The sequence below is a fragment of the Stegostoma tigrinum genome, chromosome 34 (assembly GCF_030684315.1).
Source record: "Stegostoma tigrinum isolate sSteTig4 chromosome 34, sSteTig4.hap1, whole genome shotgun sequence".
In the NCBI taxonomy this organism is placed as follows: domain Eukaryota; kingdom Metazoa; phylum Chordata; class Chondrichthyes; order Orectolobiformes; family Stegostomatidae; genus Stegostoma; species Stegostoma tigrinum.
In genome coordinates, this window is record NC_081387.1 from 8,217,158 (window position 1) to 8,237,208 (window position 20,051).

General features: G+C 43.9%; 1 protein-coding gene across 5 annotated transcripts in view; it reads right to left on the reverse strand.

Annotated features, from left to right (window-relative positions):
• LOC125467727 (collagen alpha-1(V) chain-like) overlaps positions 1-20,051 on the reverse strand; it is a 256,531-nt gene that overhangs the window by 203,711 nt on the left and 32,769 nt on the right. For all 5 annotated transcript variants that reach the window (XM_059639782.1, XM_059639785.1, XM_059639787.1 and 2 more), the window contains exons 2-3: positions 3,973-4,140; positions 637-853 (exon numbers count right to left, since the gene is read on the reverse strand). In XM_059639782.1, the coding sequence (XP_059495765.1) occupies positions 637-853; positions 3,973-4,140 (385 nt within the window). The remainder of the gene's footprint in view (positions 1-636; positions 854-3,972; positions 4,141-20,051) is intronic.

Genomic DNA, 20,051 nt, shown 5'->3' on the forward strand with positions numbered 1-20,051 from the left:
AACAGAGCTTGAGATGAATTTTTGCAAAAGATGGGAGAACAGGCATGAAAAACTTATAGTTGTCAAGCCTGGAGGTAACAAAGGCATAGATGAGGGTTTCAGTAGTGGATGCGCTGAGATGAAAACTGAGATGGACAATCATCTAGGAATGGGAATAGGTGATCTTAGCAATGGAGAGGATATGGTCAGGAACCCAGCCCAATGAAAAGCAGGATATCAGTATTGTAACTGATCTGGTTCAGACAGACACACAGACAAAGCACGAGGACTGACAAACACACGCAAAGCTCAGAGACTCACACACACACACACACACACACACACACACACACACACACACACACACAAAGCTCAGGGACCGATATACACAGACACGCAGGCAAAGGACAGAGAATGGTACATACGTACACAAAGCATATGGACTGATTCACACACACAAAGCACTGGGACTGATAAAGACACACATAGAGACACACACAAAGCACAGAAACTCACACAAACATATACATACACCATAGAGACACACACAAAGCAAAGGAACTCACTCACACACACACACACACACACACACACACACACACACACACACACACACACACACACACACACACAGACAGAGCAGTCCCATCTACTAACTTTCCATCTGAGAGATTGATGCCTCCAAAAATAGGGTAGTCCTCGGGTGCAGGCTTCCCACTGTGGTCCTCATACAGGAAGACAGGTGACCGGCCTAACTCCACTCCCACCTGCTGCATGCCTTGCTCACTGTAGATGGACAGCAGGAAAGCCTGGTTTCCAGCCTTTGGTTTCACCAGTGCCATGATGGAGAAGTCTTCAGGGAATCGAGTGCCTCCTGGAGAAGAGAAGGGGTCATTTCATCAGTCCTGCTCAGTGGCCATGGACATAAGGAAAGGGTCAGTAAGTGACAAGAAAGGATTATTTAATAGCCACATAGACAAGTATTTTCTGAGAGCTGGAACTTCTAATACTAGGCGGCAGACAAATAATGTGAGGGGATGTGGGGTGGAAGTTCAAAGGAAATGTGATGGACAGGTTTCTATACACTGAGAGTGGTAGGAGTCTGCAACACTGTGCCTGGGTGGTGGTGTTGGCAGATAAGATAGGGACATTTAAGGAATCTTCAGTTAAGCACATGAATATGCGAGAAATGGAGTGATATGGACCAAGGGCCAGCAGAAGGGATTAGTTTAACTTGACATCATGTTTGGCACAACACTGTGGACCAAAGGGTCCATTCCTGTGTGGTACTGTTCTATGTTCTGTGTTCTAAGGGAAGAGTCAATCAGTAACCATAGGTACAGGAGATAATCTTGGAGTGATTGTAGAGACAAGGACAGGATCAGTGTGTGAAAGGATGAGGGAGAGTCACTGAGTGAAGAGTGTTAAAACAGAGAGCTCATGATGCTGTCAGGTAACTTACTCTTAATAAAGGAAACTATGAAGATATGAGGTGTGAGTTGGCCTTGAAAAATTAGGGAGAGTTACTTAAAGGGATGACAGTGGATAGGCAATGGCAAACATTTGAGGAATGCACAGGGGAATTGCAACAACTGTTTATTGCTGTCTGGCGCAAATGCAGAATGGGTAAGAGAGCCAATCCATGGCTTACAAAGGAAATTAAAGTTAATATCCGATCCAAGAAAGAGGCATAGAGTGCCCAAGAAAAGTAATATGTCTGAGGAGCAAAGCAGGACTGAGGGATTGATAAGAAGGGGAAAACGCAGTACAAAAGTAAGCTTCCAGGGAACATAAAGACTGACGTTAAGTGTTTCTATAGGTACATGAAGAGAAAGAGGTTGGTGAAGACAAATGTAGGTCCCCTACAGACAGAAACAGGGAAATGTACATTAGCGGACAAAGAAATGGCTGAATAACTGAAGGCATACTTTCATTCTGTCTTCACAAAAGAGGACACAAATCAGAAACCAGAAATGTTGGAAAATGCAAGGTTTAGTGAGAGGGGAGAATTGAGAGAGATCAATATTATTATAGAAATGGTGCTGGGAAAACTGATGGATGAATCCCTAGGGCCTGATAATCTGCATCCCAGAGTACTTAAAGAAGAGGCTCTAGAGATAGTGGTGATCATCTTCCAGGATTCTATAGATTCTGGAACAGTCCCTGCAGATTGGAAGGTAGTTAATGTCACTCCAATATTCAAAAAGTGAGGTAGAAAGAAGATAGGGAATTGTAGGCCAGTAAGCCTAACATCGTAGTGAGGAAAATACTCGAATCCATTATCAAAGTCTTTATAGTGGAGCATTTAGAAAGGAGTGGCAGGATCAGACAGAGTCAGCATGGATTTATGAAAAGGAAATCATGCTTGACAAATCTGTCGGAATTCTATGAGGATGTAACGAGTAGAGTTGACAAAAGGAGCAAGTCGTTATAGTTTATTTCGACTTTCAGAAAGCATTTGACATAGACCCATATAAGAGATTATTATCCATGATTAAAGTGCATGGAATTGGGGGAAGTGTATTGGGATGGATAGAAAACTGACTGGCAGAGAGGAAACAAAAGGTCGGAATTAACGGGTCCTTTTGAAATTGTCAGGCAGTAACTAGCGGGGTGCCATAGGGATCAGCGCTGGAATCCCAGCTAGTCACAATGATTTGGATGAGGAAACAAATTGCAACATTGCAAGGTTTGCAGATGATACCAAGTTGGGTGGGAGGATAAATTGTGATGAGGGTATAGAGATTTTTCAGCAGGATCTGGACAGGTTGGGTGAGAGAGCAAATCAATGGCAGATATAGTATAATTTGGTAAATCTGAGCTTATTCACTTTGGAAGCAAAAACAAGAAGGCAGATTACTACCTAAATGACTGTAATTTGGGAGAGGGGAGTGTGCAGCAGGGCCTGGGTGTTGTTGTGCACCAGTCACTGCAGGTAAGCATGCAGTTGCAGCTTGCGATAAAGAATGTAAAAGGTATGTTGGCCTTCATTGCAAGAGGTTTTGAGTACAGGAGCAGGGATGTGTTGCTGCAGTTATACAGGACCTTGGTGAGGCAACACCTAGAATATCGTGTGCAGTTTTTGTTTCCTTTTCTGTGGAAGGATGCTATTGTTCTCTGGGAGTGCAGCAAAGGTTTACCAGGCTGATTCCAGAAATGGCAGGACAGACGTATGAGGACAGATTGGCTAGTTTGGGATTGTTATCACTGGAGTTCAGACAAATGAGGGGGGCATCTCATAGAAACGTATAAAATTCCAAAAGGGCTAAACAGAGTAGATGCAGGGAGGACGTTCCTGCTGGAGGGAGTGTCCAGAACCGGGGGTCACCATGTGTCCAGAACCAGGGGTCACAGTGTGAGGATTCGGGATAGACAATTTAGGACGGAGATGATGAGACATTTCTTCACCCAAAGAGTTTGTGAAATTCTTCACCATAGGAAGCAGTGTTACCAAAACATTGAATGCATTCAAGAGGCGGCTAGATATAGCACTTGGAGCGAATGGGATCAAAAGTTATGGGGAGAAATCAGGATTATGGAGTTGGGCGATCAGCCATGCTGGTGAAGAATGACAGTGCAGTATTGAAGGGCCTCCTTCTGCTCCGATCTTTAACGTTGCTTTGTTTGTATAAACAACTTCTATAATAAATCATCTCCCACCAAACAAATCCCGACTTGATGACACGTCACTTTCTACTTAAGCCCTTTATATTTCCTCTGGAACAGGCAAATAGCAGCACATGTCAGGTTCAAACTTCACAGTACATGGAGTGGGCATTTATGGATAAGGCCCAAAGACAATCACTCTGTGAGTCTGGATGATGTGGTGAGAGGGCCGTTTTCAATCATTGGTCTGCAAGTACTGGTTACTGTAGAAAAAATAGTTGCCTCCAATCATTAGTTAAAGCTTTTCCCATTCCTCTGCACCTGCAACTTCAGGCATTGCACAGAGGTCCTCCAGTTTGCCAGCATGCTCAGTGCTATTGTCCTTACCTGGGAAGAGCTGTTTGGTGGGGGCGCTGATTTGAGCCTTTTTGGATATTCTGTAAGCCACATCTGCGCTGGAGGCAGATTTCCTTTTGGGACAGAAGCCTGTGGTCGTCCTTACTCCTTCAGGTAACCTGTTAAACTGCAACACTTGTAAAACATCTATTGGATCGGCTGTGGAGAAAACAGACAAGACAGCCAGTCAGGTGACGTGCTCACATGTGACAGAAGGACATCAGAATCTTCCTGAACTGAGCCTCACTTGTCCCACGGTGATCCTCAAAATTACCTGTCAGGCCTAAAAGTTGCAGAATCTTTAACCTCATCCCTATCGAGGTATCCATGGCCTGCTCAGCTACCCCTCCCACAGTGTCGTGGGCTAAACCTGTTGCCATCACACTAGCTGCAAGATCGACAGTGACTGTTCCCACCCCCTGGAAGCCCAGCAAAACCTCACCAGTTCCAGACTGTCGCAAACACCCAACACAAAAAGGATCGGAAAATCATCTTATTTGCACTTACTATGAACTCTAATCATTAAGAATAGTCAAAGACAACTGCTTGATGAGCACAGACTCGATAGGATGAATGGCCTCTTGTTGTACCACAATGATGGATGTTCAAGGGCCATCCAAATTGAGGAAGAATGTGCCAGTAGGTTGGAATAGTGGATGACCACTGGGAAAGGTATCTCTGGTACAGAGGGATTAACAACTCACTGTCAGACAGTGTTTGTACGTATGGGGTTAAGCAGTTTAGACAGGAGGTTCTTCCAATACCAAACGGTTAAACAAAGCATTATCAGAATCTCTCTGTCCACAAGGGGTTAAACTGCTCACTGTCAGTGTGTCTCACTGCACTAGAGGTTAAACAGCCACTGTCAGACTGTCTCACTGCACTGGAGGTTAAACAGCTCACTGTCAAAGTGTGTCTCACTGCACTAGAGGTTAAACAGCTCACTGTCAGACTATCTCACTGTGCTAGGGATTAAACAGCTCACTGTCAGTCTGTCTCACTGCACTAGGGATTAAACAGCTCACTGTCAGACTAGTTCACTGCACTAGGGGTTAAACAGCTCACTGTCAGTGTGTCTCACTGCACTAGGGGTTAAACAGCCCACTATCAGTTTGTCTCACTGCACGAGAGGTTAAACAGTTCACTGTCTGGCTGTCTCACTGCACTAGAGGTTAAACAGCTCACTGTCAGACTGTCTCACTGCACTAGAGGTTAAACAGCTCACTGTCAAACTGTCTCAGTGCAGTAGAGGTCAAACAGCTCACTGTCAGACTGTCTCACTGCACTAGGGGTTAAACAGCTCACTGTCAGACTGTCTCACTGCACTAGAGGTCAAACAGCTCACTGTCAGTCTGTCTCACTGCACTAGAGGTCAAACAGCTCACTGTCAGACTGTCTCACTGCACTAGGGGTCAAACAGCTCACTGTCAGACTGTCTCACTGCACTAGGGGTTAAACAGCTCACTGTCAGACTGTCTTAGTGCAATAAGGCCTAAACAGCTTGTGAGACAATCTTGGTGCACGAATGGCTAAACTGCTCACTATGTGATTCCACAAGGTACACGAGAAGTTAAATAGTTCACAATAAGACATTCCGATTATATGAGGCATTAAACAGCTCAGTGTCATACCCTTTGTACTCAAAATTACAAACTGCTCACTATGAAACTACTTCTGGATACAATGTGTTAAATACTTACTGTGCGGTTCCCAGCACAAGGGGTTAAACAGGTCTCTGCACTGTTCCCTGTGCATGAGGGGCTTAAACAGGTCACTGCACTGTTCCCCTGTACATGAGGGGGTTAAACAGGTCACTGCACTGTTCCCCTGTACATGAAGGGGTTAAACAGGTCACTGCACTGTTCCCCTCTACACGAGGGAAGTTAAACAGGTTACTGCACTGTTCCCCTGTACATGAGGGGATTAAACAGGTCACTGCACTGTTCCCCTGTACATGAAGGGGTTAAACAGGTCACTGCACTGGTCCGCTGTACATGAGGGGGTTAAACAGGTCACTGCACTGTTCCCCTGTACCTGAGGGGGTTAAAAAGGTCGCTGCACTGTTCCCCTAGGACACGTGGAATTAAACAAGTCATTGCATGATGCCGGAGTACACTTGGTGTAAATAGGCCACTGCATGGTTTCCTTGGCACACTAAGGGTTAAACAGCACAGTGCATGACCCACTTAAAGTACGAAGAGTTCAACAGTGCCACTGCACAAGTTCAGAGTTAATGGGAACTGCAGATGCTGGAGAATCCGAGATAACAAAGTGCGAAGCTGGACAAACACAGCAGGCCAAGCAGCATCTCAGGAGCACAAAAAGCTGACGTTTCGGGCCTAGGCCCTTCATCAGAGAGGGGGAGGGGGAGGAGGAGAGGGTTCTGAAATAAATAGGGAGAGAGGAGGATGTGGACTGAAGATGGATAGAGGAGAAGATAGGTGGAGAGTAGAGTATAGGTGGGGAGGTAGGGATGGGATAGGTCAGTCCGGGGAGGATGGACAGGTGAAGGGGGTGGGATGAGGTTAGTAGGTGGGAAATGGAGGTGCGGCTTGAGGTGGGAAGAGGGGATGGGTGAGAGGAAGAACAGGTTAGGGAGGCGGGGACGAGCTGGGCTGGTTTTGGGATGCAGTGGGTGAGAGGAGATTTTGAAGCTTGTGAAGTCCACATTGATACCATTGGGCTGCAGGGTTCCCAAGCGGAATATGAGTTGCTGTTCCTGCAACCTTCCTATGGCATCATTATGGCACTGCAGGAGGCCCATGATGGACATGTCCTCGAAGGAATGGGAAATGGTTCGCGACTGGGAGGTGCAGTTGTTTACTGCAAACTGAGTGGAGGTGATTTGTAAAGCGGTCCCCAAGCCTTCGCTCGGTTCGCTATTAACAAATGCACCTCCCACTCGCGAACCATTTTAACTCCCCCTCCCATTCCTCAGACGACATGTCCATCCTGGGCCTCCTGCAGTGCCACAATGATGCCACCCGAAGGTTGCAGGAACAGCAACTCATATTCCGCTTGGGAACCCTGCAGCCCAATGATATCAATGTGGATTTCACCAGCTTCAAAATCTCCCCTCCCCCCACTGCATCCCAAAACCAGCCCAGGTCGTCCCCGCCTCCCTAACCTGTTCTTCCTCTCACCTATCCCCTCCTCCCACTTCAAGCCGCACCTCCATTTCCTACCTACTGACCTCATCCCGCCCCTTGACCTGTCTGTCCTCCCCGGACTGACCTATCCCCTCCCTACCTCCCCACCCATACTCTCCTCTCCACCTATCTTCTCCTCTACCATCTTCGGTCCGCCTCCCACCTCCCCCTAATTTATTCCAGAACCCTCTCCCCATCCCCCTCTCTGATGAAGGGTCTGGGCTCGAAACGTCAGCTTTTGTGCTCCTGAGATGCTGCTTGGCCTGCTGTGTTCATCCAGCCCCACACCTTGTTATCTTCGATTCTCCAGCATCTGCAGTTCCCATTATCTCTGATTCACTGCAGGGTCCTATCAGTATCTGAGCGGTTAAACAGAAGGGCTAGGCAAGCTTTCATTGGCCTGACGGTGTCTCAGAAATGAAATGCCAGGAACATAATAAACTAAAACAGGCTGGAAGCTAATGTCTGAGGGTGGCACTTCGAGTCCGCCTGTCTGAATGTGTCAACCCAGCTGATACCGGCTCCTGGCCCCCAACAACAACCTGAACCAAGAAGGCACCTCCCTCAAAGGAAACCTCACAGGAGTGACTGTCCAGACAAAAGATCTGTTCGGGTGACCAGAAGGTTCGGAGGGCAGGACGGAGAAAAGAGAGAGAGAGAGAGAGATTCTGAGGAGTTTCCTAATGGATTGGCTCAGGCAGGAACATCGAGAGTTTTGGGAACGCTCGAGGCACGGCAGCCAGTAACAGAATGATTAAAAATCGGTTGGGGGAGTTTGCGGGGATGCTCAGGAAAGAGGCTGGAATCATAGGAATAATAAGGGTTCTCGGAGGGTGTACGGGCTGGAGATGGCGATGAGGAGGGGCTCGAACAGACAGCTAAGGGAATGTTGAAAGCGAGGGCACGTTTGCGATGAGCTGTGGGTTGCCAGGGGGTGGGAGTTCTGGCTGTCACCAACCTCACCCCCTGGCAAAACAAAGTGTCCAGCCTGGGGCACTGGAAGGTGGAAAAGAGAATCTCCGAATGGGCCGTCAGTCTCAGGGCCTGTAAGATCACTCAGATAAAGGTATGCGTGGAACTGGTTCCACTAGACGTATATTTTGAGATAAAACCAGACCAGAAATGTCACTTGCATGTCTTACTAGTTTTACCTTTTAGGTTCTAAGTAAATAATGTTACCCCATATCCCCTCTGCTATGCTCTCCTCCCCCCCCCCCCCACCCCACGAATTTCCATCTCGATCCCGTGGATTAATTTTCCATTTCCCCTGTGATTGACAACACTAACACGGGGACCCTTGGGAGGAAGCTGGGAGGCAATGGGTCAGGTGCTGCTACAGAGATTTCCTTATTAACCTGAGCAGATATGTTGCGAAACACTTTAGCAGCTGCTGCGGGATTGAATTGGACCTCTCGGCCCACAGGTAGTGACATTAGCACTACAGCATGGAAAGCCCTAGCTCTGTGCTATAGTGTTAAGCACTCCCCGGGTCATCTCATGGACGTGACACTTACTTCACCCCGGTAGCTGGAGACTGACATGAGAAAAACCTTCACAACGCTTGAGAGTTCCATTCCACACAAATGTCTCAAATCAAAATCGCAGCTTAAAAGAGTGCAAAATAAAAGAGTAGAATTTCAAACCCCGGCTCTGCTTTAAGTGCGGAACCTTGCCGTGCGCGATTTGGCGAACCTGATTTTTGTTAATGTTCCGTGACTCGGGGAGAGAGAGAGAGAAAAGCAAACAAAACATCAAAAGAACTGGGATAGGGGAAATCAACGGCCTGCTTTTCACTGGCAGTGAATATCAGACTGCGGTGCGAAGTTGGCTACCAGTAAACGCGCTCTCTCTCTCTCTCACTTTGTGCTTCGCTCTGAGCCGCTGTCAGCAGCAAGCGTTTGGCAGTGTCCCGCTGTTTACATACTTCACATTGCTTCCCCCGATGCTGCCATCCGAACCTCAGCTGTTGAACTTCATTCCCCTACAGTACTGGCGGGAGCTGACTGCTCCCTCTCAGACAGTCCAATCTCTGACAGGCCAGATGCAGGAGACAAGTGTAGCAGCCAAAACAAACAGATTCTGGAGTGGCGGAGTGCAGGGTTGGAAGGGATAGAAAAGCCTGCAAGCCATTTAAAAATATAGTTTTACAGGCAATTTTCTTGTATTTCAAATAGAGGCAGCATGATTCCAATGACACTTAATGTTGAACTTATAATGTTTCTTTATATTTCTACTTTATGCCTAAGATTTTATACTTAGCTACCTATGTACCAAAGGTAGCTAAGTACCATGAATGAAGTACCTTTGTACCATGAATGGCAACATCATACACTTTCCAGTATACCCCTGTATCCCTCTACTTGAGTGAAAAAAACTGATTCTGATTCTAATTCTAACACTTGGGTATATACTGGAGGGGGATTTGGATGTACCAAATTGGCAGGTGGAGGGAGGACAAGTTACCCCGTAACTTAGAGAGAGGTGGGCACCACATTCTATGTGGGTTCAGCACGATGGCACCCTTCCCCCCCATACCCTCCAGCTCTATTTGAATTGAACCACCTCCCTCTGTTCAGTCATTTTCAGGATTGTCACACCTTCTCTTAATTGGAGAGAACCTGCTGAATTAGTGGTTGTAGTGGTGGTTAATAAGAAAGACACATGGGCATGGGTCATTTTTCATTCCCTCCCTGCGGAAGGCTCTGTACTCCACATGCCATCTGGCTGGGAATTTTTCTTCACTGTTTGTCTTGCGGGAGCATAGCATTCTGTCCTCAGTCGTCACTGGTCATGCATTTTCTCCCCCAGTTCACCAGTGCAGACATTGATGCAGGCAGTGATGGTTTAGCTAGCATTTGAGTGTTAGAAGTGGACCAAAGATCCCCACCGAGGGAGTGCTGCACAGCCAGAAGCAGTGGCATTTTGAGAAGTAAGTGCACATTTCACACACACCTGATAACAGCAGCATATTGGCTCAGTAGTTAACACTGCTGACTCACAGGACCAGGGGCACGGATTTGATTCCACACTTGGGTGACTGTCTGAATGGAATTTGCACATTGTCCACATGGGTTTCCTCTGGGTGCTTCCCTTCCCTCCTATAGTCTAAAGATGTGCAGGTTAGGGTGGCTTGGCCATGCTAAAATTCCCATAGTTTTCAGGGATGTGCAGGCTAGGTGAGTTAGCCATGGGAAGTGTGATGATACAGTGACATGGTAGGGGGTGACCCTGGGTAGGGTGCTCTGTGGATAGTCATTTTGGACTACATGGGCCAAATGGCCTGCTTCCCCACTGTAGGATTCTACAATATATGCTGTCATCCAGCCTCTTGCTATCATTTTAAGCAGAATGGTATTGAGTGTGTTCTGAAGGATGGGGTGGCTGTGGCAAGGGTTGAGGGGAGGACGTTCGCTCTAGTGTCCAACATTCACCCAATGGACAGAGAGACAGACCATCAGCTGTGGAGTCTTGATGCACGCAAATAGCCTGTGATATTTCTGACATCACCAAAGTGGTGCTCAGTGCCAGCAAAGAGGGGGCATCATTAATCCTGGACTTCAAGATGCTTTGCAGTTGCCTGAGATGGTAACAGTGCTATGAAAATGCAAGTTGCTCACCCTGCATTGACTGTGAGACAAGACAGGGGCCACTATGTCTGCAATTGCTGTCTGGCAGCAAAGGACCCTGACAGGAACAGCATACCCATGGGCTGAAGTACAAGGTGTGATGCCTTGTGGGAATGCATGGGATTGTCTGAGAAAAATAAATGTCCAAAAGACAAATGTTGAGCCAAATCAGAAAGATCAGACCTGATTCACTCCTGACAGTGAACTGGTGAAGTCTCTTTACATCTCTGGGTCTGCTGTCCACTGCCTTGATTGCCGTTGGATCCAGATTCACGACTTCTTCATCAAGTAAGCAAGAGCAGCAGATACTTGAGAACACCACCTCTAGAAAGTTCACCTCCAAACCAGTCAGTATGCTGTCTTGGAAATATGTTACCATTCCTTCACTGTCACTGGATCAAAATCCTCAAACTCCCTACCTTATAACACTGATTTGCCCTATACTTTGCAGACTGCAATTGTTCAAGTAGTCAGCTCACCACTACCTTCTCCAGAGCAATGAAGAAACAATTAAAAAATGAATCAAAAGGCCCTTCCTTTGACATCTTCCCTGCACATCTTCCCTGCGCAATTTCTAAATATCAGCAGGTAACACTCTCACCTCTGAGACAGGATGGGCCAGTAGCCGAGTTTTGCCCCAGAGATTTCATGCTCAATTTAAAGTTGGCATTGCTACATCATGCTGAAGGAGTACTGCCTTGGCAGAGGTGTCAATTAATAGATGGGGATGTCGAATTTAGTTCCTGTCTGACCTTGCAGATGGAGAAAGAAGATCAAGGACACACTATTTTGAAGAATAGCAAGATAAGGATTTTAATCTATAGTTAGTTCTCAGCCTCACTGGTGGCATAGAGTCACATGAATCCCACCTCATGGTTTGCCACATTATTTCTTAACTCATCCTCCGTGCTTTCCAGAGATAATGGGAACTGCAGATGCTGGAGAATCCAAGATAACAAAGTGTGGAGCTGGATGAATACAGCAGGCCAGGCAGCATCTTAGGAGCACAAAAGGTGACATTTCGAGCCTAGACCCTTCATCAGAAAAGGGGGATGGGAGAGAATTCTGAAATAAATAGGGGGGGGGGGGGGCGGTGAGCAAGGTGGACCAAAGATGGATAGAGGAGAAGATAGGGCCTATCCATCTTCGGTTGGCCTCCCCCTCTCTCCCTATTTATTTCAGAATCCTCTCCCCATACCCCTTTTCTGATGAAGGGTCTAGGCCCGAAATGTCAGCTTTTGTACTCCTAAGATACTGCTTGGCCTGCTGCGTTCATCCAGCTCCACACTTTGTTATCTCCTTCCTTTCCAGCCTCTGCACATCCAAATATCCTTGAGTATCTCAGCAGCTGTCATTGGTGATGGTGAAAAATACCTTGTCAGAAGCAAATGTCTTGTCACATTTTAGAAAACCAAAGCTTGGTGCCAACAGAGCCCTTCTCCTCAAGCCCCTGTGATACCTGCAGCAAACTGCAGGATTCTCCTCTAAGGCAGGGTACCAGATTCTCCTGTATTGCATTGCAACAATTCCCAGCAATGCACTGTCGCAGATTCCTTGTTAAGATTCCACTTCAACAGATTACACTGCGACACACTATAACAGATTTCACTGCAACTCAGTGTAACAGATTCCATTGTAATAAACAATGACTGGAACATGCTACAACTAATTTCCTTGTAATGCAGTGTAACAATATACTGTAACATAATACAACTGATTTCACTGCAGCACTGTGCAACAGTTACAACTGATTTCACTCTTATATGGTGTACCAGATTCCACTTAATATACAAATAATTTCACTGTAACACAATGTACCATTTTCCACTGTAATACACAATTGATTTCACAGCAAAGTGCAGAAACAGATTCTCTGCTAAACATTTTGACAGATCCCACTGTAGCACAGTGTGACAGTTTCTCCCATGTTACTCTGCAACAGGTTTGATGTAGTCGATTTCCTGTAACTCAATATAATAGATTGTATTGTAACTTATCTCACTGTAACAGTGTAACAGGTTATACTGGAAGAGATTACAGTGTAGTGTAATAAATTTCACTAATGCACTACAACAGATTTAATCTGAAGCACTGCAACAGATTCTGCTATAACATTTTATAATGGATTCCAATAACGGACTGTAATAGGCTCCTGGTTAAGCATTTCACAGCTTCCTTTGTACCACAGTATAGCAGATGTCACTGTACCATGGTGTAATAGATGCTCTTGTAACACACAAAGATTTTACTGTAGCATAGTGTAACAGATTGACCTGTATCAGATTTCACCATAGCATGGCAATATCATATGTTCCTCTGATACTGCATTCTAGGTTCCTTATAACACACTGGAACAAATTCAGAGCAATCACTTCCAAATTTTTGGTAAATTATTGCAGGATGCTTCATGTCACACACTCTAAACAATTCTCTGTAATGCATGATGATGACTGCCAGTACTGTGTAATGGATTCCTTGTAAGTTACTGTCACAGATTCTTGTCAACAAATAGTCACAGGACTTCCTGTAACACATAGTATTTAAACTTTCCTGGGGTGGTGGGCATGGAGCTGGGGGCTTGTCACGAAAATGGTGAGACACTGTCACAACAGCCAATCCCATGGTCAGTGATATTCCCTGGCAGTGTGCAAGAGAACATAGAACATAGAACATAACAGCACAGTACAGGCCCTTCGGCCCTCGATGTTGTGCCAACCTGTCATAGCGATCTCAAGCCCATCTAACCTACACTATTCAATGTACGTCCATATGCTTGTCCAATGACGACTTAAGTGTACCTAAAGTTGGCGAATCTACTACCGTTGCAGGCAAAGCGTTCCATTCCCTTACTACTCTCTGAGCAAAGAAACTACCTCTGACATCTGTCCTATATCTTTCACCCCTCAATTTAAAGCTATGCCCCCTCGTGCTCGCCGTCATCATCCTAGGAAAAAGGCTCTCCCTATCCACCCTATCTAACCCTCTGATTATCTTATATATTTCAATTAAGTCACCTCTCAACCTTCTTCTCTCTAATGAAAACAGCCTCAAGTCCCTCAGCCTTTCCTCGTAAGACCTTCCATCCATACCAGGCAACATCCTAGTAAATCTCCACTGCACCCTTTCCAAAGCTTCCACATCCTTCTTATAATGCGGTGACCAGAACTGTACACAATACTCCAAGTGCGGCCGCACCAGAGTTTTGTACAGCTTCACCATAACCTCTTGGTTCCAGAACTCGATCCCTCTATTAATAAAAGCTAAAACACTGTACGCCTTCTTAACAGCCCTGTCAACCTGGGTGGCAACTTTCAAGGTTCTGTGTACATGGACACCGAGATCTCTCTGCTCATCTACACTACTAAGAATCTTACCATTAGCCCTGTACTTTGCCTTCCGGTTACTCTTACCAAAGTGCATCAGACATAGACAAATGATCAAGCCAGCAGCCAATTTGTTTCATTCCGGCACCAGGCTAGTGCACTTTTGCTGATGCCCTGGCATGATACCAATGGCAAAGTGGACCCATGCTGCATTTGGAAGTTGTCAGCTCAGCAGAGGTTGCCACCAGTTTATCTGTACACACCTTTGTAGACAATAGAGTTTCAGTTGAGCTAAAAACAGCCTCAGTTACTGCAGTGCCTATTCCTTTCTTACCTTTCTGTGTGATAGTGCTAACCCTTTTGTTCCTTCTTCTATCCCCATTTGTGACCAGCGATTAGGAATGCAGTACTTCTTCTTCCCTTCCAACTACTTCAGCTGCTCCTATCTGACAGTAAGGCTGACAAACCTCCGGTGCTAGATGACTACCTATTGATCTTTTGAGGAAGTTTGTCAGCCCATCAATGAGGACCCCGCTTTCACCCAGATACCTGGGTCCCAAAGCATGTGGGCTCGCCCAGTCTCACTGTGACAAATTCCCTGAGACAGACTTTTACCTATAAAATGTTAAATCAAATTCCCTGTCGCTAACCTGTAACATGCAGCAACATATTCCTCTCTGACTTATTGTAACACCTTACCTAAATATTCTGTAGCATAACCCATGACATAATGCAATGGATCACTTGTTGCACATTGAAACATATTTCCCTACAATCCATTTACAGATTATTAGATACACTGTAACAGATTCCCTTGAAACTTACAATAGAAGATCATCTATAACACATTGCAATAAACTCCTTGCAACACATTATTGGTAACACATTGTCACAGTTTCCTGACAATGTGCTATAAAGAATTTGATGTAACACACTAATAGAACACTTTTTATCTATCCTTTCATGTGCTCCACATTTGTTGCTCATCCTTCAATGGCTTTCTAGGCCATTTCAGAGGACAGTTAAGTTTCAAGCATATTGTTGTGGGTCTGTATTCACATGAACAGAGGCCAGGCAAGAATAGCAAAAACGGAATTCATAAACCAGATGTATTTTTATGACAGTGGTTTCATGTCACTATAGCGGATTATATCTATTTTTAATTGCAAAATTAAAAAAAAGAAAATTTTGAATTTAGATTTCACCAGGTGCGGAGATCAGATTTGATTTCATATCCTCCACTGCATCTGACCATCCAATGACATTATCATCACACCACCATCACCTCCCCAGCTGCCCCCATAATCCACACCCTGTAACACTATGATCAATTTTCTGTAATGCACAGTAACATAGTTTCCAGTGATGCATTGGGACAGAAAAGCAAACTGTAACAGATGGCCTGTACTTGAATGGAATAGATTTATTTAATGTGCTCTGTCAAACTCCCAGTGTCACACATTCTCACTGACAAATTCCCTGTTCTACATGGGAAAAGATTCTTTTCAACAACTACAACACAAATCTGAAACAGAAACATTCATTGCTGGAGAAACTCAACAGATCTGGCAGCACCTGTAGAGAGGATTAGAGTTATAGGTTCAGTGACCCTTCATCAGACCAGTGTTGAAAAAGAGTCACTGTACCTGAAATATTAACTGTGCTTTCTGTCCACAAATGCTGCTGGAACTGCTGAGTTTCTCCAGCAATATCTGTTTTCTTCCAGATTTCCACAGTTTTTTTTCTGTTTCATTCAACACAAATCTCTTTTACCAGACTGTCAATGATCAGCATCAACATACAGGAGCACAGCAATGCAATGGACTGTTTTTCATATTCTGTACAGATTATATGCAAGGCAATGTCACAAATTCCCTCTGTAAAATATCAAGGCACCAAATTTCTGAAAATGCCTCTGAAACTTGTGACGACCCATCTGAGATGCCCTGTGATGCACTGGGGTACAGTAACAGACTGTAACAATTTTCAGTGAGGTGTACTGGAGTGCCAGCATCCTCACAGTAATGGAGCTGCTGCAAAGCATATTTTCTTTTGCTGGTGAGACCAATCCATGAGAGGCAGCTTCTGACCCTATTATACTGTTTGATGTGATGCCCCCCCCCCCGCTCCTCTAGGCTGCTACTTTGGGAACCAGCACCCATTGCTATGGCTTCTTGCTACTAACTAATGACTCATGGATGTTTCCATCAATGTCAAGGAGCTCCATGTTGCACTTCATTGTGAATGAGTCTTTGCCATCCTATTACCCACCTGAATTCAACTACTACATCAAATTTCTGGGGTGTGAGCATCTCCATGAAACCAAGCCAGCAGTACCCTCTGCTTGATGATTGCTAAATTTGTCTTTTTTTAAGAGCACCATCAATGTTTCTGCTTTTGCCCTCCTGTGAGATGGTAAGAAGGTGCTGCAGACCCCACAGGTGTTTCTGCTTCCTTCCTTGATCACCGCAAGCTGCCCACATGCCACAATGTGCTAAGAACACAGGCTTCATATACCAGCAGCCTCCTGCTCCTTATGAGGCAGCTTGGTTTCATCCCATGTTCATTTCCTGAGTCTTACAAATGCAGTAACTGCTTTCCACCGGGTGTGTATTGAGTTATCTGTCACTGAGGTTTATAAGGCAGCTAAATTTGCTGACTGCTTCCAGTGAAGTGTGTGATCAGGGATGGAGATGTAACTCCAGGAAAGGCAAGTTACAGGCTTGGGAGAGACAATCTATGAGTCTTTGTAGCTGAGTTTCTGCGTGTAATAGATTTCTGGTGACCTACTGGAACAGTTTTACCTGTAAAACTGTAGCAGATCCTTAGTGCACATAGTCACACATTCCTTATGATACTCTGCAACAGATTCCCATGATTGCAGAAGACATTCAATAAAAGATGTAGGAACCTGTGAAGTAAATTCCTCGTAACTTTATTATGCCTTTTAGTGAATTTGATCCACAATAAAGGGGAATTTGTTTCACAGTACCATAATGTGCAAAACTTTGTTACAAAGAATCTGTTCTACTATTACAGACAATCTGTTGCAGTGTGTGACAGGAAAACCACTACAACACATTAGCATTTCTGCCATTGGAATGCACTGTCACAGATTTCCTGAAAGACACTGTACCTGGTTTACATACTGTGCACAGCATGTTCCCTGTAATATATCATATTAGGCTGCTTTATCATTTTAATAATTCTGTGTAATATACTGTAAGGCATGGTGTATCAATAACACATCAGTAACAGATTTGCCATGACACATTATGATCGAATTGCTAAAACATATGTAAAAGATTACCTGCAACATCTTGTTGCAGATTGTCTGAAATTAGCAAAGTCTCATATGGTTTGAGGTGCACAATACAGCACTGTAATAAATCCCTCAATACATTATAATAGATTCCCTGTAACACACTATGACCAACAGAACCTCTTGTACCATATGGGGTTCCCCTGTTACAGTTGGTAATATGGTGCCCTGTATTCCATGAAAACAGATGCCATTTCATGTATGTTAACAGATTCCCATGTAATAATATCCCCGTAACACAATGCAACCGACTCATATATAACATATTGTGTCCCATGCCATATAATATATTTTCTCAGATTCCCTGAAATACACTGGAGCAGAGTCCTTGAAAGGCTCTGTAACAGAATTGTTGAAATGGATGAAAGTAGATATTCTGTGGTACAATGTTCAACACCCCCTGTTACATGCATTGCTGTGGATTCCAAACAGTTTATTTAACTTATTCCTTGTAAATGTGTAAGACGTTTCCAGTTAAGCAACGGACTCCTGTGTAATATGATGAAGTTAATTTCCCATGGCTAAGTACAACAATATCTGACAGAGAGAATGCAACACAGGGTAAGGGATTCCCTGCAATTCACCAGAAGATATACCCTGTGGTACAATGTAACTGAACTCACTGTTGCTCCCTGCAACAGATTCATCTAAATTGTATACTCTGAAATGTATAGAACAGTTTCCTCAATAGTGTACAATAACAGAATTCCCTGTGACAAACCATAATAGAATCCTTGCAATGGAAGGTAATAGTGTGCAAACATGTTGATTTGTAATGGATTTCTCTATAATATAATGTTCCTCTATTCTCTTTATCAGACAGCATTCTCTGTAATGGAAATCCAACAGATTGCAACAGATGTAGGACATTGTAACAGATGCCTAATATTGTAACAAAATTCCCTCTAATATCCTGTAGCAATTTGCTCTGCAACACATCACATTTGCAACAGAATCCTTACAATGCAAGGTAATAGTAAGTAGATTCACTGCAATTCACTGTTACAGATCATGCTAACACCTGAAAATAATTTCTTTTAATTAATTGTAATAGATCCCTGTATTGTACTTTACAGATTTCCTACGAGAAGATGTAAATTTCCCTACAATTAAACAAAACAAATTGCCTGTGACACAGTGAAACAGATTTCTTGCAATTCAAAGAAAAAGGATTATTTTAATGCATTGTAATAATTTTCCTAAATCAGACTGTCACAAGTCACTGTAAAGCATTCTAACAGATTCACTGTCAATACTGTTGTGAACTTTTCATAGTTGACCATGATGAATTATGGTTATTTGCAGTCTCAGATCTTCTTTCACACTCTGCAGTGAATTTAAGTATTGCACAGTAACAGATCCACTGCAGTGGATTCACCATGAAGTAACATACACTGCATTACAATTGTTAACAGATTCATGATAATACATATATAACAGATTTTTAAGAATGCACTGTAATATTGGAGTACAGCTGTCTTCTTGTATTATAATAGCTTTGCTGTAACACACTATCACAAATTACCTGTACCACACTGCAATATACTGCATATTTTCTGAAACTTTTCATGCCAAAGTCCATGAAATGTACTGTAATACAATCACTGTTATGCACTGAAGCAGGTCCTCTGTGATACATTTTGATTGCTATCTAATACTGCACTGTTAAGATTCTTGGAAATTACCAGCAACATCAAATGTCCAACAATCCATAGTATCAGATTCACTGTAAAATATCTCAACTTATTTATTGGAATATACTTGACTCAAATATCATCAACATATTGTAAAATATTTCCTCCAACAGGGTACAGTAAATTCCCTGAAATACACCTTATCAGAGTCCTGGAAATACAGTATAACAGAATCATTGTAATGCAATGCAGAACATTCTCTGAAACACATAGTAACAGCTTTCTTGCAATGCATCGTAACAGGTTTTCTCTAGCATGTAATAAAATCCACAAAAGACTATCATATATTCCATGTGACAGATTACACATTTACTGTAATATACTGTGACAGATTCTTTGCAATTCACTATGACTGAAACGCTGCAAATAACTATGTCTACCAGTGATAAACAGTATGCCAGAAAAGCAATGCAACAGATTCCAAGTGACGGCAAAGTAACACACGTTAGCAAACACCTGTAATGAACTATCATAAGTTTCTAATAGCATATGTAACACATTCACTCTATCACACTGTGACAAACTGTAACCGATTCATTGTAGCACATACCCTGCAAAATATTGCAACAAAATTTCAGAACAGTAATTCAGTAGATTACCTCTTAATTGTAGATTATCTGTGATACACGGAATAAATTCAGAGTTAAGCTCCCACAATATAATCCTGTAATGCATTGCAACAGGTTCCCTGAAACATACTGGAACAAATTCCATGTAATATATTCTATAGTACAATGTCACATATTATCTATGAAATTGCAACCCATATGCCCATATGCCCACTGTAACAAATTTTCTCAATTGAACCATGTTACACTGTAACAGATTACTGAATATATTTTTGCAGATTACCTGCTGTTGTGATTCCCCTTGAAAGCACCAAAATAGATCCCCTGGGACTCACTGTTGCAGGTTTCCTGGAACGATTTCTCACCAATTCCCTGTAACAATCTATA